At 43.1% G+C, this 24844-nt stretch overlaps 1 protein-coding gene across 1 annotated transcript; it reads right to left on the bottom strand.

The window, feature by feature from the left end:
* Positions 1 to 22849: 22849 nt before the first annotated feature.
* On the bottom strand, positions 22850 to 24571 carry LOC132867629 (zinc finger BED domain-containing protein 5-like). Its single transcript, XM_060900607.1, has one exon. The coding sequence runs from the start codon at positions 24569 to 24571 to the stop codon at positions 22850 to 22852; it is 1722 nt and encodes a 573-aa protein (XP_060756590.1).
* Between the last annotated feature and the right edge of the window lie 273 nt (positions 24572 to 24844).

Below are 24844 nucleotides of genomic sequence, written 5' to 3'. Positions count from 1 at the left end.
TTTTTTAAAGTACTTCATCTTCTTCAACAATGTTACACAAAGATCGAGCCGTAACAGTTGTAAATGTCACTTAATTCCACAGGGTGTCGATAATGGTGCACACCGGTGAAAGTGATCACTATTATCAACACCTCACGTGACTTCTCAAACACTCATTTAGATACAAAATGGCGACTGTCAAATGAAAGAGTAAGAAACAAAGTAGGATTCGACAAGGACATCATGAAATATCGGTGAATCTGAGAAGTAAAAACATGTCCATGATCTTTCCACTATGCTTACCTGTGATAATAATGTCTGGGTTTTCTGAAAAATTGCTGATCATGTTTAAAAATATTCCATCTCAGGTAACAAGCTGTGTCATCAGACGACGAAATCAAAGGGCGAGGTGGGTCTTCCGGTTGATTAATTAACCAATAATAACTGTTGTAACTGAAACTCACCTTTGTAAAAAAAATTTATTGGTAAATCTGAAAAGGTGTCAATAATTATGGACTGTCGATAATTGTAGCTGCCACTCTAGATGATTTATTTCACCTTGAGTAATATTCTTGATCACTTTTACTGTTACTCAGATTAATTATTCCCACAGTAGCAGTATATCAGGTGAGAGAGACAACTGAAGGTTCTGGGTATACATGCTTCATTCAACATCCAAAGTGATACACAAGAGCATAGTTAAAAATAGGAAAGAGTCATGCGATGACTAAACAGGGTCATGTGGAGACAAAACCAGATTGAGTAGAGTGCATCCCTCTGCAAAGCCACAAATCCAGATTTGCATCAAAATCTACGTAATTAATTGTTTCTTGGCCCATGGCTCACCTTTCCTCCAAATTTCATCCAAATCTCATCTCATTATCTCTAGCCGCTTTATCCTTCTACAGGGTCGCAGGCAAGCTGGAGCCTATCCCAGCTGACTACGGGCGAAAGGCGGGGTACACCCTGGACAAGTCACCACATGTGACCACATTCAAGTCACAGGGCTGACACATAGACACAAACAACCATTCACACTCACACCTACGGTCAATTTAGAGTCACCAATTAACCTAACCTGCATGTCTTTGGACTGTGGGGGAAACCGGAGCACCCGGAGGAAACGCACGCGGACACGGGGAGAACATGCAAACTCCACACAGAAAGGCCCTCGCCGGGCTCGAACCCAGGACCTTCTTGCTGTGAGGCGACAGCGCTAACCACTACACCACCGTGCCGCCCAAACAAAAAATTAGAGGAGGTAAAAAAAAAGGAGAAATGCCACATGAACAAAACAGAATATCATGCACAAGAGAACAAGACTTGGAAATTGGAACGTGACATGGAGCATGTGCACTGGAGATGTAGTCCACGGCGGCCATGTTTGTAGGCTGCAGTGCACTCTGTGAGCTGGGGTTCAGCACGGATTCTGGTGTTGACATGACATGATCCATGCTTAACTGCGATGATAACGTCCGGGTTTTCCTCAAATTGCTGATCGTGCTAAAAATATTCCATCTCAGGTAATGAGCTGTGTCATCAGACGATGAAATCAAAGGGCAAAACGGGTCTTGTACTCTAGCAGCTAAAAGAGTTTGTATACGGCCCATTCTATAATTGCGGGTCCATTTCAAGTATTGACTATGTTAGTCATCGTCAACTCTGTTCTCGTTAACCTGGGCAATCCATTAACAGAATCAATGACAACAGAGTTGACATGTTCCACCATTTTGTGCCTTAACTCCACATGCTAACCTCAAACTAGCGACCACATGGCATGTATAAAAACAGAATGTTATGGATTTTAATCATATTATTGTTTTTTTTAAATGAATGAGAGATTCACTCCAATATCACAATAACAGATTTGACAAATAATTAATCAACTGTTGGTGTAAAATCCTTCAACTTTTGTTCTAATTCATGAGAGACGAAACATAATGTACCTCACTGCCTTTCTGAAGTTTCCCGCCAGAGGAAGTGACATCACTCGGTGCAGGTGTCATACATATTATTAAACATCTTTGTGGATTTCATGCGGTTTTATAACGGAGTTAACAGAGTTGACAAGGACATTGGAACAGATATATATATATATATATATATATATATATAATATGGCGGCACGGTGGTGTAGTGGTTAGCGCTGTCGCCTCACAGCAAGAAGGTCCGGGTTCAAGCCCCGTGGCCGGCGAGGGCCTTTCTGTGTGGAGTTTGCATGTTCTCCCCGTGTCCGCGTGGGTTTCCTCTGGGTGCTCCGGTTTCCCCCACAGTCCGAAGACATGCAGGTTAGGTTAACTGGTAACTCTAAATTGACCGTAGGTGTGAATGTGAGTGTGAATGGTTGTCTGTGTCTATGTGTCAGCCCTGTGATGACCTGGCGACTTGTCCAGGGTGTACCCTGCCTTTCACCCGTAGTCAGCTGGGATAGGCTCCAGCTTGCCTGCGACCCTGTAGAAGGATAAAGCGGCTAGAGATAATGATATATATATATATATATATATATATATATTTTTTTTAATTCCTGAAATTTCACATCATACAGAAAATAGACTTTCTATGCAATTGATTTTATAACAGTTAATAGAATACGCCCCCAAAAACAGATTGTTAGACTGAATCGCTTCCTGTTTATTTGAGTTGAATGGATGAATCAGGAGTAGAAGACAGCCAATAATGTGGGGGGAGGGGTGGGAGTCATTTAGTTAATGTTTTATGGATAAATTGGGTCTAAAATGTACATCAAGCATTGCTTTTGGTGAAAGTTTGTCATAATTTGCATTATTCTTCAAAACTGATTAAATAAAGATTTTCTTTTGTAGAAATTAACACAAGGTTTATCTTGGAGACGCGAGATGTACCCCAGATTCTAGAATGAGCCATATGTTAAAGTCTATTTAAAGGCTTTTCCCAGAAAAGATAAAGGAATTTAAGTGTGACTTAACGAAAGCCTGAACCAGAGTACAGCATCTTTCAAACTAAGTAATATTCGAAGGCGCGTTGTTTTGTTTTTACATTACAGGCATTTAGCAGACGATCTTATCCAGAGCGACATACAACATACCCAGAGCAGCCTGGGGAGCAGTTGGGGGTTATATGCCTTGCTCAAGGGCACTTCAGCTATTCCTGCTGGTCCAGGGAATCGAACCAGCAACCTTCTGGTCCCAAAGCTGCTTCTCCAACCACTAAAGCTGGGCCCACAATACCAATAACTATAACGATAAATAAATTGGTCCCCTGCAGTTTATGTGGTTGGTGATCACACCAGACCAATAACGATACCTATAGCCCAGGCCTCAGTTTATCCGTATCGCTGAGATTGCTTCTGGAGCGATTTTTCCAGACCTGGACCTGATCCGATAAAACATCTGACCATTTCAGGTAATTGTTTACATGTACCGTAACATTGTCTACCGACTAGTGGCCTAGTGGTAGTGTGTCCGCCTCTCGATCGGGAGATCGTGAGTTCTATTCACGGTCGGGTCATACCAAAGACCATCATAAAAATGGTACCTACTACCATCTGGCAAGGCACGCTGCAATACAGATGTGCATGGGGAGTTAAACTCTCGTGGTTACCAGAGGACTAGCCCCCCACTGTAACCCTAGCTATGTAATAGGCGAGAGGCCGAGGGCTACGGAAACAGAGATCGGTGCCTCCTGATGCGCCACCATCAGAGTTGAGCCTGGTTAGTACTTGAGTGGAAGACTGCCCAGGAATACCAGGTACTGTAAGGCGTGGGAAGGACTTTGACTTTGACCGTAACATTGTCTGAGCATGTGCTATTTTTCCCTATATTATCTTTGTACATCCTTGTTGCATCATGAAGTCACTGAATACAGATTCACGGAAAATAAAAAAATATAATACAAAGCATGGATCTTTTATTCACTGATATGTGATTATTTTCCATGAAATATCAATAGTAAATTAATAAAGTAAGCATATAAATGCAGGTAAGATATTTTAATTATGAACGTCAGCAGTCCAAACATTTAATTGTTTTAGACTTCTTAATTTTTTATCCATGATGCATCATCCATATGAAATCCGTAACCAACCTGTAATATACTGAAACGTCCGTGACCAAGCCATAAATTATTAGCATCCGTATTAAAATCTGTAACCACTCCATATTTTGTATCTTTTTTTATTATATTTCCGTAGTCTGTGACCTATCCGTATTATATCAAACATCGGCGTGTGTACATGGGTTGTTTTGAAGTCCAAGCTATACAGTATGGCCCGGAATAAGGTGCTACTACTTGGAAAAAAACTTCCCTGACTATTCCTAAGTTGCATGCATTTATTTCCCTGAGTGGCAGCACCAAGCAATATTACAGTTGGGATTATAGTTGGGGTGTGACTGCTCCAGACTGGAACTAAGTTCAGGCAGAGGGACAGTCATAGTTGTAGTTCTAGGTATAGTTATAGTAATTGGTGTTGTAGGACCAGGCCCTTATTAGGCCATGTTTGGTGTCTCTGACATGGACTCTGACTTTGCTAATCGGTCCTGTGTTTATGATCCGACAGTGCTCTAATTTACTCTGGCTGTTAGTTTCATAGATCCACACAGGCTGTTTGACACTGTTTGATGATCTGACTACTGTTTATATTGGGTTGTAAAGTGGTGCTGGTCTGAACGTGCTCATTGTTAATGACTGATCCAGTGTAAGTGAGGTTTAGCGCTAGCTCAAAGCTAATAGTGCTTTTCTTTCTTTCTTTTTTGGTTAATGGCTCTCTAAAAGCATTCAGATTCAGTGCATGTCCATTTCCAAGGCTTCGGTTGTCGATGTTGTGAAATGAACCTGAACTCAGTAGAGTGCTGAAGATCTCTTTTTGTGCATCTAATGCATCAGGACTGCAAGATTTTTTTTTTTTGTTTGTTTGTTTGTTTAAGATTTGAGTTTTGAAAGCAGCTCTTCCTGGTTTATTGGCTGCTCAAGTTGGTTTGAATGGTTGTTACTGGAATAATATTCACTTTTGACTTTCTATGTTTTTTTTTTTAATATCCAAATTAGTGCCCAAATGAGCAAGTCATTGAGACATTTCCAGACAGATCCAACTTGTATTAATAACTCTCCTGACTATGTGACGTGCCTTGGCTTTTATTGTGCTGACCTGCTGAACTACCTCTGAGCTCCAATCTGTTTAAGCCAGACAAAGAGAAAAAGTCACACCGTGTTCAAGCATCTGAATATTTCATATATAACTAAACTCCAGGAGACATCAGACACTTGCTTAGACGGAAATCAGGAGCTTTGTCTCAAAATGTGCAACGTGTGTGTGTGTTTTTTTTTTTTCCCACACTGAATCTTTGCAAATGGTTTTTCCGAGTAGATAATTAGATAAATATTTGGCGTACACTGTGTGCTCTTTGGTTTGATTAGTTGAAGTCACATTTCGGATTAGTTTTCGTTTCTTGACAGACCATCAGGATCTTTTTAAACAAGCTCAATATTTACCAACTTTAGCTCCCATTATGAAATGGATTATTATTATTATTATTATTAGACTATTAAGTTCAGTCTCTCTGACAAACACAATCTCGACACGCGACATCATATATGTAGCCAAGAAGCACTCATTTATAGACTCTATATATAGTATACCAGTCATAAGTTTGTACACCCCTACTCATTCATAGATTTTTGTGTATTTTGACTCTTTTCTACATTGTAGAACAATACCGAAGACATCAAAACTATGAAGTACAAATGGAACATATATGGAATTGTGTGTTGAACAAAAAAGTGTTAAAAAAGTTTCATATTTTAGATTCTTCAAAGTTGCCACCATTTACCTTGATGACGCTTTGCACACTATTGGCATTATCTTAACCAGCTTGATGAGGTCGTCACCTGGAATGCTTTTCAATTAAGTCAAGTTTATTTGTATGGCTCTTGTAACAACAGACATTGTTGCAAAGCAGGTTTACAGAAATTTAAAGACTTTAAACATGAACTAATTTTATCCCTAATCTATCCCCAATGAGCAAACCTGTGACGACAGTGGCAAGGAAAATCTCCCTCGGACGACATGAGGAAGAAACCTCGAGAGGAACCAGACTCAAAAGGGAACCCATCCCCATCTGGGTGATAACAGATAGCATGATTATACTTTGTGAATATAGTCACAAAGTATAACTGTGAAACCAGGAAATTCATTATAGTTTTAACACAAAATCTGTTTTGTTGAAGTTATAAACTGTTCATTGGTGGAAACTTGAGTGCAAAACTGTTCATGACTACTGCAGTCCTAAATTTAGTAAGTCAAACTTAGTCCTCAGCCATAAAAGTATTACTGTAAGTGTCCAGAGCATCTTCCAAGTGCGACTTTCGACTGTCCATATGAGGCCGTCCTCCACAGGAGCGATGTGATGAGACTCCAGCCAGACATAGGGCATCAGGATGGATCAGGCAGGTCTGATTAACAGCTGTGCCTTGTCAAAAGTTAATTAGTGGACGAGTTTCTTGCCTTCTTAATGCATTTGAGATCAAACAGTAAATAGTAAATAATAAAAATACAGTAAATAGCCCTATTCAACACCACAACTGGAGTAATCCATACAGTATTATGTCAAGAACCACTCGACTAAGTAAAGAGAAATGACATCCATCATTACTTTAAGACAAGAAGTGACTTATAATTAATATACATTAATGAAAATGGTTTTTAATTAAAAAAACCCCAACCCACTAAATTTTAAGAGGGTGGGTTCAAACATTTGATGGTTTTTATATATATATATATATATATATATATATATATATATATATATACACACACAGTGGTGCTTGAAAGTTTGTGAACCCTTTAGAATTTTCTATATTTCTGCATAAATAGGACCTAAAATATCATCAGATTTTCACACAAGTCCTAAAAGTAGATAAAGAGAACCCAGTTTAACAAATGAGACAAAACTATTATACTTGGTCATTTATTTATTGAGGAAAATGATCCAATATTACATATCTGTGAGTGGCAAAAGTATGTGAACCTTTGCTTTCAGTATCTGGTGTGACCCCCTTGTGCAGCAATAACTGCAACTAAACGTTTGCGATAACTGTTGATCAGTCCTGCACACTGGCTTAGAGGAATTTTAGCCCATTCCTCCGTACAGAACAGCTTCAACTCTGGGATGTTGGTGGGTTTCCTCACATGAACTGCTCGCTTCAGGTCCTTCCACAACATTTCCATTGGATTAAGGTCAGGACTTTGACTTGGCCATTCCAAAACATTAACTTTATTCTTCTTTAACCATTCTTTGGTAGAACGACTTGTGTGCTTAGGGTCGTTGTCTTGCTGCATGACCCACCTTCTCTTGAGATTCAGTTCATGGACAGATGTCGTGACATTTTCCTTTAGAATTCACTGGTATAATTCAGAATTCATTGTTCCATCAATGATGGCAAGCCGTCCTGGCCCAGATGCAGCAAAACAGGCCCAAACCATGATATTACCACCACATGTTTCACAGATGGGATAAGGTTCTTATGCTGGAATACAGTGTTTTCCTTTCTCCAAACATAACCCTTCTCATTTAAACCAAAAAGTTCTATTTTGGTCTCATCTGTCCACAAAACATTTTTCCAATAGCCTTCTGGCTTGTCCATGTGATTTTTAGCAAACTGCAGATGAGCAGCAATGTTCTTTTTGGAGAGCAGTGGCTTTCTCCTTGCAACCCTGCCATGCACACCATTGTTGTTCAGTGTTCTCCTGATGGTGGACTCATGAACATTAACATTAGCCAATGTGAGAGAGGCCTTCAGTTGCTTAGAAGTTACCCTGGGGTCCTTTGTGACCTTGCCAACTATTCCACGCCTTGCTCTTGGAGTGATCTTTGTTGGTCGACCACTCCTGGGGAGGGTAATGATGGTCTTGAATTTCCTCCATTTGTACACAATCTGTCTGACTGTGGATTGGTGGAGTCCAAACTCTTTAGAGATGGTTTTGTAACCTTTTCCAGCCTGATGAGCATCAACAACGCTTTTTCTGAGGTCCTCAGAAATCTCCTTTGTTCATGCCATGATACACTACCACAAACATGTGTTGTGAAGATCAGACTTTGCTAGATCCCTGTTCTTTAAATAAAACAGGGTGCCCACTCACACCTGATTGTCATCCCATTGATTGAAAACACCTGACTCTAATTTCACCTTCAAATTAACTGCTAATCCTAGAGGTTCACATACTTTTGCCACTCACATATATGTAATATTGGATCATTTTCCTCAATAAATAAATGACCAAGTATAATATTTTTGTCTCATTTGTTTAACTGGGTTCTCTTTATCTACTTTTAGGACTTGTTTGAAAATCTGATGATGTTTTAGGTCATATTTATGCAGAAATATAGAAAATTCTAAAGGGTTCACAAACTTTCAAGCACCACTGTATGTGTATATATTCAGGAGAGTAGCCCTTTTTTTTAATTACCATTCCCTGACTTATGAAGCTCAACACACTTCTCGCTCATTGGTTTGTGTGTTCTCTTATCTTTCTCATGTTGATGGATGACTAACGCTGTGTCCTAAATCACTCACTACTCACTTTATAGTGGACTATATAGTGAGTTTGCCATTTTGTAGTGCTGTCCGAATGTATAGTGAGAATTATTACATCCTACATAGTGAACTCATAGTATCCCACAGTGCACCGTGAAAAGTAGTGTACAACCAACAGTCACTAACCAAGCAATATATACCATCATGCATTGCGGTCATGCTGAAAGAATGGCGATAATATTGTAGTGTGTTCGGGTGAATGGACGGAGGAAGAAATACATTATAAATGGACATTTAAATACAATTAAAAATAGTAAGAGAATAGAAAATAAGCTAAAATAGAATAAGACAGATAAAATACAAGAATAAAAGTTACAGTGCAGAGCAAGGAATTAATCAAAAGCCTCAAATTTGATTTAATAAAAGGCAGCGACGAAGAAGAAAGAAAGTATTCAGCCTCGATTTAAAAGAACTGAAAGATGCAGCAGACACAAAGTACTTTGTATTTATTAATGTGGGAAATGATACACTGAGTATAATATGGATTTATCACAAAAGTACATGCGTGTATTTATTATTTTGAAAATCCACCAGCCGACTGATCTGACACGTTTTAATTGTGCGACAGTAATGATATAAATAACGGCATGGTGGAGTAGTGTCCAAAAGTGTTTTTATATTTTACCAATGAGCTCACTCACATACTGTATATAGTCCTCTATATAGAATTCCCAAGGTAGTGAGTAAGGAGTAGTGAATGAATGAGTGATTTCGGACACAGCGTAAGGGAATTTGGCCTTTGTGTTACCTCATATTTGTACCCCAGTTAATCAGGAAGTCATAGATTAAAGCTTGAAAGTTCCTACACACTCCAATCAACTCAAAAATACTGTACAATTTAAATAGCAAACATGCTTCATTTACATTGTGTTCGCGATCATTTGTAGGGGTGCCAATAATAGTGGCACGTGTTTTTTGTTGAAAATAATTATTTCCTGATGAGGGATTTGTTTTTGTTTGAATAAATTTATTTCAATTAAAGGTTGGATTTTTCTCATTTTTTCAGTGTGAGATGAAGCGACTTCACCAAAAGGTGGATTTTTTAAAAAACCCTTTTTACTAATCTTTATAAGGGGGACAATAATCATGGAGGACACTGTGTATATTCTTGCTCTAGTGTGTGTGTGTGTGTGTGTGTGTGTGTGTGTGTTTAATGTAAGTGCAGGAGAAAGCAAGAAATGAAAGGTTAACAGCATTTTTGGGAAGCATTTTGTGCACTGTTTGAGATAAAGGCTTTTCCATTTGGAAGGCCAGCGGAGGCATACATCTCATAAATCTGTTCACCAGACCAAACTGCAATAAACATTTGGACACACACAGCATGAGCTGTTTTTTCTAGAAAACGGAATTAACTTGAAAACTTTACATCACATCCTAACCTCACATCTTAAACAGCTAGCTTATGCATCTATCTTGATCTGCACTAACGATCACTTGCTAGTTAGCATGAGTTATTTTGTTAGCTATATTATTCAGCATACACACAGGTGCTGCTAGTGTGGGACAAATTCTCAGGTAAGAAAATGTCTCATGAACAGCGTCCTAAAATTTATGACACTTTCAAAAAGTCCATAGAAATGAATGGGAAATTTACCTGAGACTTTGAGCTGTTGGTGGCGCTAGAGAGTTTGGCAGAATAACGTACAAAGCGGTAGGACACCGAGTCCGACCGAGCCGCACGATGTGATTTTTGATGTGAATCCTGTGCATGTTCACACTAGCAAGCAACAAGTCACACTTGTAGTTTGTCTCTTGTGGGAGTGTACTGTTGCACTGTCCAGCTTTTTTGTTTGTTTGTTTTTTTAGTTTGGATGCGAAACGATTGTAGCTAACTAGTCAATCAGAAATTAACTCTGCCGTGCAAAGGCAAACTGCAGTATGTGCAGAATCACTGAATTGAGATAAATGGCGGTTTGACATGGTAAATTTTTCATTACTGCAAATTTCAAACAGTCGTAACTCAAAGCTGGAGCAAGGTAGAGCCACAGAACTTTCACATATCATAGAACAGATACAGCACCTAAACTTCATACACAAAGCTCAATTTCATAAAATATGCAGATACTGCAGTTTGCCTTTGCACAGCAGAACTAATGTGCTAATCATTTACAGTGGTGCTTGAAAGTTTGTGAACCCTTTAGAATTTTCTATATTTCTGTATAAATATGACCGAAAACATCAGTCCTGCACACCGGTTTGGAGGAATTTTAGCCCATTCCTCCATACAAAACAACTTCAGTTCTGGGATGTTGGTGGGTTTCCTCACATGAACTGCTCGCTTCAGGTCCTTCCACAACATTTCGATTGGATTAAGATCAGGACTTTTACTTGGCCATTCCAAAACATTAACTTTATTCTTCTTTAACCATTCTTTGGTAGAACGACTTGTGTGTTTAGGGTCGTTGTCTTGCTGCATGACCCACCTTCTCTTGAGATTCAGTTCATGGACAGATGTCCTGATATTTTCCTTTAGAATTCACTGGTATAATTCAGAATTCATTGTTCCGTCAATGATGGCAAGCCGTCCTGGCCCAGATGCAGCAAAACAGGCCCAAACCATGATACTGCCACCACCATGTTTCACAGATGGGATAAGGTTCTGATACTGGAATGCAGTTTTCCTTTCTCCAAACATAACGCTTCTCATTTAAACCAAAAAGTTCTATTTTGGTCTCATCCAACCACAAAACATTTTTCCAATAGCCTTCTGGCTTGTCCACGTGATCTTTAGCAAACTGCAGATGAGCAGCAATGTTCTTTTTGGAGAGCAGTGGCTTTCTCCTTGCAACCCTGCCATGCACACCATTGTTGTTCAGTGTTCTCCTGATGGTGGACTCATGAACATTAACATTAGCCAATGTGAGAGAGGCCTTCAGTTGCTTAGAAGTTACCCTGGGGTCCTTTGTGACCTCACCGACTATTGCACACCTTGCTCTTGGAGTGATCTTTGTTGGTCGACCACTCCTGGGGAGGGTAACAATGGTCTTGAACAGGGCTTTGAACCAGAATTTTTTTCCTATTGGTTCGTTCCGAACAGAAACGGAATTTTAACGTTTCCGGTTTTGGGTTCCACCATTAAATAGATGTTCCCGAACCGGTTAGAACAAAAAAATGTCATTCCCGGAATGGTTAATTACGTTCCCTGTCAGCTGTTTAACAAATGGCTATATATGTCTCTGTCTCATCCAGCTTAAGCCAAACGTAGGCTAATTCTATTACAACCTTCATTAAATAAGACAAGAAATAATTCAAAACAATTATTATTTCAAATGTTGGCGATTTGGATTCTCAGTATGTCTTCCCATCTATACAAAGAGAAAAAGTGCCAAAAATGAAAGATAATTTGTTTAGTGTGTTACCAAAGGCTAGTCAGGCCCTATAGAGGGCTACCGCATGACGTCACTGCGCCGTGAGATTTTGTTAGGCGCCATATTGGAAGACCAAGTACACATCTATGCAAGTACATACATACATAAAACAAACTACACCTGAAATGTAGCCAGGGCCGGTTCTGCCCTAATCTGGACCCGGGTGCAACATCGCGCAACCCCTTTGTGACCTCACCGACTATTACACACCTTGTTCTTGGAGTGATCTTTGTTGGTCGACCACTCCTGGGGAGGGTAACAACGGTCTTGAATTTCCTCCATTTGTACATAATCTGTCTGACTGTGAATTGGTGGAGTCCAAACTCTTTAGAGATGGTTTTGTAACCTTTTCCAGCCTGATGAGCATCAACAACACTTTTTCTGAGGTCCTCAGAAATCTCCTTTGTTCATGCCATGATACACTTCCACAAACATGTGTTGTGAAGATCAGACTTTGCTAGATCCCTGTTCTTTAAATAAAACAGGGCGCCCACTCACACCTGATTGTCATCCCATTGATTGAAAACACCTGACTCTAATTTCACCTTCAAATTAACTGCTAATCCTAGAGATTCACATACTTTTGCCACTCACAGATATGTAATATTGGATCATTTTCCTCAATAAATAAATGCCCAAGTATAATATTTTTGTCTCATTTGTTTAACTGGGTTCTCTTTATCTACTTTTTGGACTTGTGTGAAAATCTGATGTTTTAGGTCATATTTATGCAGAAATATAGAAAATTCTAAAGGGTTCACAAACCTTCAAGCACCACTGTACATTTTACATGCTAGGCTTTGTAGATACTTTGTTGGTAGATTAGCAAAGCAATCTAACTGTACTAGCTATGTATATTCACCAGAGGTTTCAATGATCTTCAATACTTTCTTCCGGGCTTTTTTTTTCTTTATGTCTCTATTTCTTGGGACAGCGTATGTGACAGACAGATTGTCAGGTTATAAGTTTTCCATTTTCCATTTTTGGACACCAAACAGTCAGTTGAAACTAACTGCAAGTAGAAACTAAAGTTGTAAATCAGGAACTAAGGAAATGTCAGCCCACACGCACACTGTCAAAAATAGGGGTACAGTAAGAGCCCATTTCTTTACCCCAAGGTACAATCTACACTAATGTACTGCCTAAGGCTCATTATTGGACCTCAAGGTAACTATGTGTACCTTTATAGGGCCAAAAAGGTACATACAGTGGATATAAAAAGCGTACACACCCCGTTAAAATGATAGGTTTTTGTGATGTAAAAAAAATGAGACCATGATAAATAATTTCAAAACTTTTCCCATCTTTAATGTGACCTATAACCTGTACAATTCAATTGAAAAACAAACAAATCTGTTAGGGGGAAAAACATAAAAAATAAAAAACGTTGTGGCAGTGGGGGCGTGGCCAAGCAGCAGTCTGTGAATGGAGGGCGGGGTCGGGGAAGGTAAGTGGCTAAGTCATTCCACCTGCTGTCAATTAATGTGTGTGTGTGTGTGTTTGTTACAGGGACGGAGCATAAAAGGAGGGGGAGAGCAGAGAAAAGGGGCTCCCTCCCGACCACAATGCGTGTGCATAGTGAGTGAGTGAGTGAGTGAGTGAGAGAGAGAAAGAAAGAAAGAAAGAAAGAAAGCTGAACAGCTAAAAAGCAAAAATAAGTGAAATAAAGCGTTTGTGTGTGACTATCAACTCTCACCTGCCGTGCTTTTGTGCTCCACCCACATCAGGAACTGCTACACTGGTGTCGAAGCACGGAAGGGAACCACCCCATGGAGTCCTCCCCATTTGAAGAGCTCATCCTTGCCCTCGCTACCACCCAGCAGAACCAGCATCAAGTGCTGATCGCTCTCCGAAAGGAACAAGAGCAACACTTCAAAGCCTTGATGCTGGCCCAGCAGAAAGATCGCCAGGCGTTCTGGCACCTGCTCGCATCGGCCACTGCTGCCGCCACCCTCACGAAGATGGGACCGCAGGACAATCCAGAAGCATTCCTCGCTCTCTTCGAGCAAGTAGCCGAGGCGTGGGGATGGCCGCTGGAGCAGCGTGCGGTGCACCTCCTCCTGCTCCTGACTGGTGAGGTGCAGCTTGCAGCGCAGCAGCTCCTTGCTGACAGCTGACTGGTGTATGCTGACCTGAGGAAAGCCATCCTGCAGCAGTTCGGCCGCTCCCTGGAACAACATTGCCAGCACTTCCGGACGCTAACATTGGAGAAGGTCGGCCAGCCATTTGCATTCGGCCAGCAACTCCGGGATGCCTGCCGGCGGTGGCTGAGGGTGGAAGACCGTGACGCCAATGAGATCATCAATCTGGTGGCACTGGAACAGTTTATTTCTTGACTTCCAGAAGGAACAGCAGAATGGGTCCAATATCATTGTCCAGCATCGCTGGAACAAGCCATCGAACTGGCAGAGGACCATCTGGAGGCAGCTCCGACGGCAGGCAGACAAGGCGTCCCCCCTCGCTTCTCTTCTCTCCCTCTCTTTCCCCCATCTCTCGTTCCCCTCCCCATCCCATTCCCCTGTCGCAGAGGTGGTGACCGGCTCCTCCCCAGCCGGCCTGTCACACCCGTGGTGTCCTCCCATCTTCCTCTTCCGTGTTTGTGTTGTCTCCTCCTCAGGCGAGTGACACCCATAATGCCAGTGCAGAGGGAAAGCCTGGGCTGGTGTGCTGGCGCGACGGGGAGTCGGAGCATCTCCAGAGTTGGAGCTCCATAAGGGAGGTGGGAGCTGTGATCCAATCCCTGACGCTCCAGAGACCGCCCCTGATCGGGCCGGAACGTATCGCATACCGATAAATGTTCAAGGGGATACATATGCTTTGGTGGATTCCAGTTGTAATCAGACCTCAATTCACTAATGCCTGGTGCAAGGTGAGGCATTGCGGAGAGCACAAGTGGTGAAAGTGTTATGTGTGCACAGGGACGTTCACAATTATCCCTTAGTGTCTGTCCGTATTCTATTCCGGGGCCAAATGCATAAAGGCGGCGGTTAGTCCTTGTCTCACCCACTCGTTGATTTTGGGTACTGATTGACCAGGGTTTAAAAAGCTTATGGAATATTTAACACGTAGCGGGTCCTGCACTAGTAGGTCACGGGAAGATCCCGGTGTGGTGTCGACTGGAGAAGCTGTCACAGAGACGTCTATGTCAACACCGCATCAGAGTGAGGAGCAGCCCACTCCTCCTCCCTCTCTCGGGGATTCCCTTGGGGATTTCCCATTAGAGCAGTCACGAGACGAGACTCTGCGGCATGCATTTGACCAAGTGAGAGTAATCGATGGTCAAACTCTCCAGCCGAGCACAACACCGGCCTTCCCTTATTTTGCTATTATTAAAGATAGATTGTACCGCGTGACACAGGACACTCAAACTAGTGAACAAATAACCCAATTGTTAATCCCAAAGAGCCATAGGACTCTCGTATTCCATGCGGCTCACTTTAATCCCATGGCTGGACACTTAGGGCAAGATAAAACACTAGCCCAAAGGGATTGGCAGGGATGTCCATCAGTGGTGTGAGGCATGCCATGAATGCCAATTAGTAAATCCCACGGCTACTCCAAAAGCGCCTTTGTGCCCTCTTCCTCTAATCGAGACCCCGTTTGAGTGAATTGGGATGGATCTCGTCAGGCCATTAGATCGGTCAGCATGGGGATATTGCTTTATTTTAGTTCTGGCGGACTATGCAACACGATATCTGGAAGCAGTGCCCCTCTGCAATATCTCAGCATGCAGTATTGCGGAAGCGCTCTTCCGCTTTATCTCCCGGGTCAGGATTCTGAAAGAAATCCTGATAGACCAAGGCTCTTCATTTATGTCACGCACACTGCGCGAGCTGTACAGATTATTGGAGATAAGTTTATCCGCACCAGTGTCTATCACTCACAAACAGATGGCTTAATAGAGCGATTTAACCAAACACTCAAGAACATAATCCGGAAATTCGTAAGTGAAGATGCACGTAATTGGGATAAGTGGCTCAAGCCCCTGTTATTTGCAGTACAAGAGGTCCCGCAAGGCTCCGTGGGGTTTTTTCCATTTGAATTATTATATTGGTGTAACCCACATGGCATTCTGGACGTGCTACAGGAAAACTGGGAGGAGGGACCTTCACCTAGCAAAAACGAAATCCAGTACGTTGTTGACATGCACGCAAAACTCCACACCCTCACACATCTAACCCAGGAGAATTTGCGGCAGGCACAAGAATGTCAAATCCAGCTGTATGACAGGGGCACGCACCTTAGAGAGGTCATGCTGGGAGACAAAGTGCTCGTATTATTGCCCACGTTGAGCTCCAAATTAGTTGCCAAGTGGCAAGGGCCCTTCGAGATCACACAGTGAGTCGGGGACGTTGACTATGAGGTGAGGTGAACAGATGGGGCGGGGCATTGCAAATCTACCACCTCAACCTTTTAAAACGCTGGAATGAGGGGGTCCTCATGGCGTTGGCATCGGTAGTCCCGGAGAAGGTGGAGCTGGGGCGGGAGGTGAAAAAGATAACATCTCGGACCACTCCGGTCCCTTGTGGAGACCTCCTCTCACTGGTCCAACTCACGGAGGTGGCCAAGTTGCAAAAGGAATTTTCCGACATGTTCTCGCCCCTTCCTGGTTGTACCCACCTCATAGAACACCATATCGAAACGCCTCTGGGGGTGGTAGTGCGTAGCCACCCTTACCACTTGCCCGAACACAAGAAAAATGTGGTTTGGGACGAACTCAAGGCCATGCTCGAAATGGGCATAACTGAGGAGTCCTACAGTGACTGGAGTAGCCCAGTGGTCCTGGTTCCCAAGACCGACAGGTCGGTCCGATTCTGTGTGGACTATGCGATTCAACGCGGTGTCTAAATTTGACGCATACCCAATGCCTTGCATTGATGAGTTGCTTGATCGGTTAGGTGCTGCTTGCTTTTATTCAACACTGGATCTAACAAAGGATTTTGGTAGATCCCCTTGACTCCTCTATCCTGAGAGAAAACGGCCTTTTCCACACTGTTTGGATTACACCAATTTGTCACACTCCCTTTTGGGTTATTTGGGGCACCCGCTATGTTCCAGCAGCTTATGGACAGGGTCCTCCGCCCTCACGCTGCCTATGCGGCTGCCTGTCTGGACGATACAATAATCTCCAGCCATGATTGGCCACTGCACTTGGAACACCTGAGGGCCGTTCTAAAGTCGCTGAGGCAAGCGGGCCGCACAGCTAATCCAAAAAAGTGTGCAACTGGGTGGGTGGAAGTATGGTATCTGGGGTTCCACTTGGGTCATGGGCAGGTGCATCCCCAAATTAACAAGACTGCAGCGATTGCGGCCTGCCCGAAGCCCAAGACCAAAAAGGAGGTGAGACGGTTCCTGGGGCTGGCTGGCTATTATTGTAGGTTTATACCTAATTATTCAGACATCACCAGCCCGCTAACCGATCTCACTAAAAAGGGGACTCCAGATCCGGTCCTGTGAACAGAGCAGTGCCAACAGGCCTTCTCTGAGGTAAAAGCTGCAGTGTGTGGGGGGCCACTTTTACACTCCCCTGACTTCTCTCTCCCATTTGTTTTGCAGACTGATGCATCGGACAGAGGGCTGGGGGCCGTTTTGTCCCAGGAGGTGGAGGGCAAGGAGCGCCCTGTGCTGTACATCAGCCGGAAACTGTCGATGCGTGAAAGCACATACAGCACAATTGAGAGACTGTCTTGCCATCAAGTGGGCGGTCCTCGCCCTCCGATACTACCTGCTGGGGCGCCCTTTCACTCTCTGTTTGGACCACACGCCCCTCCAGCCATTTAAGTTCGAGGTGATCCACAGGCCAGGGGCACAGATGGTGGTGGCGGACTTCCTGTCCCATCGTGAGGGGGAGTCAGCTTCAGGCCGAACGGCTCCCCAGCCTGAGTCGGGTGGTGGGGGTATGTGGCAGCAGGGGCATGGCCAAGCAGCAGTCTGTGAATGGAGGGTGGGGTCAGGGAAGGTAAGTGGCTAAGTCATTCCACCTGCTGTCAATTTGTGTGCGTGTGTGTGTGTGTGTGTGTGTGTGTGTGTGTGTGTGTGTGTGTGTTTGTTACAGGGACGGAGCATAAAAGGAGGGGGAGAGCAGAGAAAAGGGGCTCCCTCCCAACCACGACACGTGTGCGTGTTGAGTGAGTGAGTGAAAGCTGAAAAGCTAAAAAGCTAAAAAGCAAAAATAAGTGAAATAAAGCATTTGTGTGTGACCATCAACTCTTGCCTGCCATGCTTCTGTGCTCCACCAACATCAGGAACTGCTACAATGTGCAGTAAGCTGGTTGCATAAGTGTGCACACCCTTAAACTAATACTTTGTTGAAGCACCTTTTGACTTAATTACAGCATTCAGTCTTTTTGGGTAGGAGTCTATCAGCCTGCCACATCTAGACTTGGCAGTACTTGCCCACTCTTCTGTGCAAAAGCACTCCAAATCTGTCAGATTGCGAGGGCATCTCTTGTGCACAGCCCTCTTCAGGTCACCACACAGATTTTCAATTGGATTTAGGTTTGGGCTCTGGCTGGGGCATTCCAAACCTTTTTTGGGGTCATTGCCATGCTGAAAGAAGAAATTCCTCTTCATCTTCAGCTTTCTAGCAGACACCTGAAGGTTTTGGGCCAAAATTGACTGGTATTTAGAACTGTTCATAATTCCCTCCACCTTGACTAAAGCCCCTGTTCCAGCTGAAGAAAAACAACCCCAAAACATGATGCTGCCACCACCATGTTTCACCGTGGGTATGGTGTTCTTTTGGTGATGTGCAGTGTTGTTTTTGCACCAAACATACCTTTTGGAATTGTGGCCAAAAAGTTTAACCTTGGTTTCATCAGACCATAACGCATTTTCCCACATGCTTTTGGGAGAGTTGATGTATTTTTTTGCAAAATTTAGTCGGGCCTGGATGTTTTTCTTTGACCCTACCGCATAGTCCAGACATATGGAGAATACAGGAGATTGTTGTCACATATAGTACACAACCAGTATTTGCCAGAAATCCCTGCAGCTCCTTCAGTGTTGCTGTAGGCTCCTTGGCAGCCTCCCTGACCATGGCCGTAGCCAGCTATGAGGCCACCAAAGTCCGGACCTCGGTCATTTTTAAGAGCTGAAAATACATTTGTACGCTAAGTATTCAACTGGATAAAAAATAAAGAATAACATTAAAACGTCTCCATAAAAAGTGCATTGTTAATTATGTTAAACGTTGATTCTGTCTTCTGTGTCTGTTTCGTGCATGCGGCTCTGAGACCAAGAACACAAAAGCGAATGAGCGCACGACTCAGGGGAGGAACGCAGTGCAGTAGACACGTTTTTTTCATGGTAACCATCAGCGCACTTTCATGAAGCTGTTAAATTTACATTTTTGAAGCAGCGCAGTTGTAGCCTACCTTGTTTGTGATTTTAAAAATAAATCATTTGATAAGCCAAAGCAATAGAGTGGAAAGTTTCAACTTACGTTTGCCTTGGGCCAGATCAAACCATTAAACAAGCTTAAATTATTCTTACTCTTGCCACATACATGATTTTTTTTTTCAAAACTGATGATATTCAGTTCAAACACCATTGAAAGTAATTTCAGGAATAAATCTCTTGTGTGACGTGTAATTCACCCCTCTCATTTAAATATGTCGAAAATTTTTCAGTGCGCGCTTTGCGCGCACATCATGGACCTCAGTGATTTTAAAATGCTGGTTACAGCCATGTCCCTGACCAGTTTTTGTCTTATCTTTTCATCAGTTTCAGAGGCACGTCCAGTTCTCTGTAATGTCACTGTTGTCCCATATTTTCTCCACTTCTTGATGACTGTCTTCACTGTGCTCCATGGTATATCTAATGCCCTGGAAATGTTTTTGTACCCTTCTCCTCACTGATACCTTTCAACAATGAGATCCCTTTGATGCTTTGTAAGCTCTCTGTGAACCCTGGCTTTTGCTGGAGGATGCAACTGAGTAAACGTCTGAACTTTATTTGGGGTTAATCAGAGTCATTTTAATTGATGGCAGGCGTGAACCCAAAAAGACTGAATGCTGTAATTAAATCAAAAGGTGCTTCAACAAAGTATTAGTTTAAGGGTGTGCACACTTATGCAACCAGCTTATTGTACGTTTTTTATTTTTTATGATTTTCCCCCTAACAGATTTTTTTTTGTTTTTCAATTGAATTGTACAGGTTGTAGGTCACATTAAAGGTGGGAAAAGTTTTGAAATTATTTATCATGGTCTCATTTTTTTACATCATAAAAACCTATCATTTTAACAGGGTGTGTACACTTTTTATATCCACTGTATATGTCCCCAATCAGTATATAAAGTGTACAAATAAGTACCTTAAAGGGTACTGCTCCAGTGACAAGCCAGTGTACCCAGAAAGGTGCAATAATCTACTTTATTTTCTGAGAATGCACCATACAATTGGTTTAAGGAATCATTTTCATATCTAATTTGTATAGACTTGAGCGAATCTCAGGCCCTGTCCACACGGCAACGGATTCAGGTGACTCCGATACAATTGCTTATCGTTTAGGCCTGGCGTCCACACGGCACCGGCGTTTTGGGTGCCCAAAACGCAATCTTTTTGAGAACAGGTTCCAGAGTGGAAAAATCTGGCAACGTTGCCGTTGTGAAGTCGTCTGGATGAGTAGAACGGATTTGTTTACAATGACGTCACAACCACATGACTGTGAGTGCTTCACGCCAGGTAGAAGTGTAACGAACTCGATGCGAGTGGTCAACAAATCCTATAACTTGGTTCATGAAACGCGCTTACAAAATATTTTCACTGTGAATATTTATTGTGTAATGGTGCAAAGTGAGAGAGAGAGAGAGAGAGAGAGAGAGAGACTCTGCCCTTAGGGCAGAGTCAATCCCGCCAGCAAAAATAGGGAAAAAAAGGAGCGATCTCACCTCTTCAGATGTTGGTTTAAGTCCGACAATACATTCCTCAAAAAGGGCGTAGAAGAGCAAATTAATCCATCAACGTGTAGCATTCAATTTATTCTGGACCATTAAAGACGCCGCCTTCCGCGTAGAATCATACGTCATCCTCGCCGCCATATTGGATAGGTCAAAGCGGAGAATAAAGATTCATGTGCTGCGTTTAACTGTACCAACAGGTTTACCGTCCAAACGAGATCACATGGGATTACCTTTCACAGGTGAGAAACAACAAATTAATCCATCAACGTGTAGCATTCAATTTATTCCGGACCATTAAAGACGCCGCCTTCCGCGTAGAATCATAAGTCATCCTCGCCGCCATATTGGATAGGTCAAAGCGGAGAATAAAGATTAGCTGCGTTTAACTGTACCAACAGGTTTGCCGTCCAAACGAGATCACATGGGATTACCTTTCACAGGTGAGACTGGAAAAATACTTTTCATTGTATTTGGTCATTATAATGTAATTTTACAAACAGATTTTCCTGACTTTGTGGCTAATATGAAGTCTCGCGCATAATAGTTTATGCGCATGCATCCTTACTTCTTCTATTGTTCTGGTGTCTCCGAAGGGACCGTCTTACAGCGCCCCTAGAGGTGTGGCATGTGTATTGCATCGTTTTCAGCAAGCGTTGCGTTGCCATATGGACCTGATATTTTACTGATCGTTGCCCATTTGGACGCGATATATTTTTAAATAACATCTCGTTGCCGTTGTCGTGTGGATGTAGCCTCAGTTCAAGTGTCGCTTGGTCACTTTGTACTATTGTTGAAGTCATGGCTTCATATGAATGACTGTCTGTCGCTTGCAAGTGTGAACGTAGGTTATACATTATCCCAAAAGTCTTGCCTTACAAAGTGAGACTTTGGAAGGATGCAACCACTAAGGCAGCTGCCTCCACAAAGGAAGCTGTAACAAGCGCCATTCTTCTGGGATCCAGTGTAACTGATGAGTGTCGTCAGTGGTGGGCTGGAGGACAGATTTCCTCTGGGGTGTTTGTGTACCAGAGAGAGGATTAGCAAGCGGTTTTACTCTGTAACAGCACATCCCGCATCTAACTCCATTTCCCTAGCGTGCTGCTCTTTTGTCTGTCTCTGATTACATGCCAGCTGGGACTACTTGGGGTAATCATAGCACTCCAGCCGCAGGCGACTGGAGCTCTTCTTGCCTTAGGTGCACATGCATTTGTTATTGTTTTTTGAGCAGTCCATGGACCTGGGTGTGAGCTGAGGCACACAACTGTAAGCCTTAGCATTACAATATATAAATATACGGTATAATCCTGGTTACCTCGCCCATGACAGAGTAAGCAGGGTGAGGTATTAAAACCAGTGCGGTTTGTTTGTCTGTCTGTTTGTTTGTGTGTCTGTCTGTTAACAATGTAACGTCTAAACCAGGGGTGCCCAACCTTTTTTGACCCGAGGTCTACTTTTCAGTAGCCAACCCCTCCGGGGTCTACCAGTCCAATACCAACATTTCAAACCACAAACATCGTCGCCAGCCTGCAGTAACTTCACAACAACACAATACTACTTTGTTTACCACTTTACTTTATGTCCACATAAGCATAAAGTAGGCTACAAGTTGACAGACTTATAAGTAGGCCTACATCAGTAAAACATAAGTACAACAGATTTGGACAAACACTGCCATGCAATCATAATAAGAACAGTCCATCACAAGTTGCAGGTGGCAGAACAGGCCAGAAATTGAAAAGTCCATTACAAGTTGCAGAACAGTCCATTACGTTGCAGAACAATACTATTGGCATAATTCCACAGACAGCAGACAATCCTCCAAATGAGCCGCTTCCTATAACAACAGACACACACAGACCACATTACACGTTGCAGAATAATACTGTTGGCATAATTCACAGACAGCAGACAACAATCCTCCAAAAAATGAGCCGCTTCTTATAATAACAGACAGACAGACAGACAGACACACAGCCATAGCTGCCTACCTGTGGGCTGGGTGAGACGATGCGCTGGGCAGAGCGGAGGCAGCTAGTGGGACACCTGGCACTGGGAGGAGGAGGCGAGCTTTTCGTAGGCAGGAGTGTAGGTACTGATTGCAAGGCGTAGGCAGGCTACAAGGTGGTCGTCAGTCATTGTTGATCGGTACTTGGACTTTATAATTTTCATGTGCGAGAACGCACACTCGCACAAATAAGTGGAACCAAAAAGAGCTGTCAGGTTTAAAGCACATCTTCGGAGATTGGGGTATTTCTCATCCAACAGCAGCTCCCAGAACGCTGCGTGCTTTCCAGGCGGGGCCGATGTTGATTTGGCTTTCATGACAATGTCATTTTGCAATTTTAGAATCTCGTTTTCAATCGCATCGCGTTCCAAATCGAACAGTGATTTGACTTTGTCAGCAATGTCACCAACAGCAACATTTGCACCAAACGGATTACACATGTAGGTTGCTACAGGTTCGAGGGTCGCAAAGTCAGTAAAACGCCGCTCAAATTCTGACGAGACGTTCTGAATATGCTCCATATAGCGGTCAATATCAAGTTGCGTCAGCCTTTTACCTTGACTTTGTAGTTCAGCATGCATATTTGGAAAGTTTGTGTGCAGGTCGCGCTGCTGCAGCCGCCGTGACATGAGCTGTAGCTTGCTTTTAAAAGTGTTCACAGAACTCATCATCTGGACTACGTCTTTATCTTTACCCTGCAGGTCTACATTCAACAAATTGAGTTCGTGGGTGAGGTCGGTGAGGAAAGATAAATCTAAAAGCCACTGGTGGTCATTTAGCTTGTCATGATAATCTGCATGTTTAGACAGCTTCAAGAATTCCTTGATTTCTGGCAGCAGCTCTGTGAATCTGGCTAAAAACTTCCCTCTGCTTAACCACCTGACGTCTGTATGAAGCAGCAGCTCGGTGTGCTCAGCGTCGCTTTCCTCCAGATGTGCACGGAAAAGCCTTCTCTGAAGACTCCTGGCGCGCACTGAACACACAATCTTCATGCAGATATCCATCACGTCTTTCATTTGAACGATCTTCCCGCTTAGTGCTTGCTGGTGGATAATACAGTGATAATTCAGAATGTCTGGAAAAGACTCACTTTGCTTGCACAGTGCTATAAATCCATTTGTGCGGCCTATCATAGCAGGGGCACCGTCAGTGGTTATAGAAATCAGTTTAAAGAGCGGCAGTTTTGTCTCGCGGGCGAATGTCATGAAGGCATTGAAAATATCCTCGCCTCTCGTTTGTCCTTTTAGTGGCAACATGGTCAGTAGCTCTTCCCTGGCGCTCATGTCTTCGAAAACCATTCTGATGAAAACACATAACTGAGCCACATCCACCATATCAGTTGACTCATCAAACTGCAGAGAGAAGCATTCACATGCATCGATGTCCTTTCTTAGCTGCTCCTCCACGTCCACAGCCATTACCTCACATCGCTTTGTAGTGGTATTGCGGGACATTTGTACATCTTTAATCGCCTTCATGATCTCCGTTTTATTTTTAAAGCCGTCAAATAGGCTATCCGCGGCCTCCAGAAAGCCTTCCTTCCACGCCTCGCCGTCTTTGAATGGCTTCTTGTGTTTAGCAAGGATGTGACTAGCCCGATATGAAGCAATTGTTGCGGCCTTCGACTGTTCATTAGGTCTGGTGAATTGTGCCTGCTGCTCAGACAGGCGTGCTTTCAGTTCCTTGAGTCTTGCGGCACGTAAAGGGGTTTTTGCGGGGTATTCCTTCTCGTACTTCCCGGCGTGCATCGTCTTGTAATGACGCTCAACATTCGCTTTTTTTGCCAATCCCACCTTTGCATTGCAGATCAGACAAATGGGCGCTTTATTAAAATAAACAAAAAAATAATCTTCCTCCCATTCAGAGTGAAAATGATAGGTCTTGGGACGTTTCGGTTTGCTCGGGCCCTCCGCCATGTTAACCCGTTGCTGTTGCTAGGCCACTGCCGGGGTCAGCTGTCAATTTCCCATAACGCACGTGTCACTGGTAGACTACACATGCGCACACGCACACACATACAG

The sequence above is a fragment of the Neoarius graeffei genome, chromosome 19 (genome assembly GCF_027579695.1).
Source record: "Neoarius graeffei isolate fNeoGra1 chromosome 19, fNeoGra1.pri, whole genome shotgun sequence".
Classification (NCBI taxonomy): Eukaryota; Metazoa; Chordata; class Actinopteri; order Siluriformes; family Ariidae; genus Neoarius; species Neoarius graeffei.
This window is presented reverse-complemented; position numbering and strand designations above follow the sequence as displayed.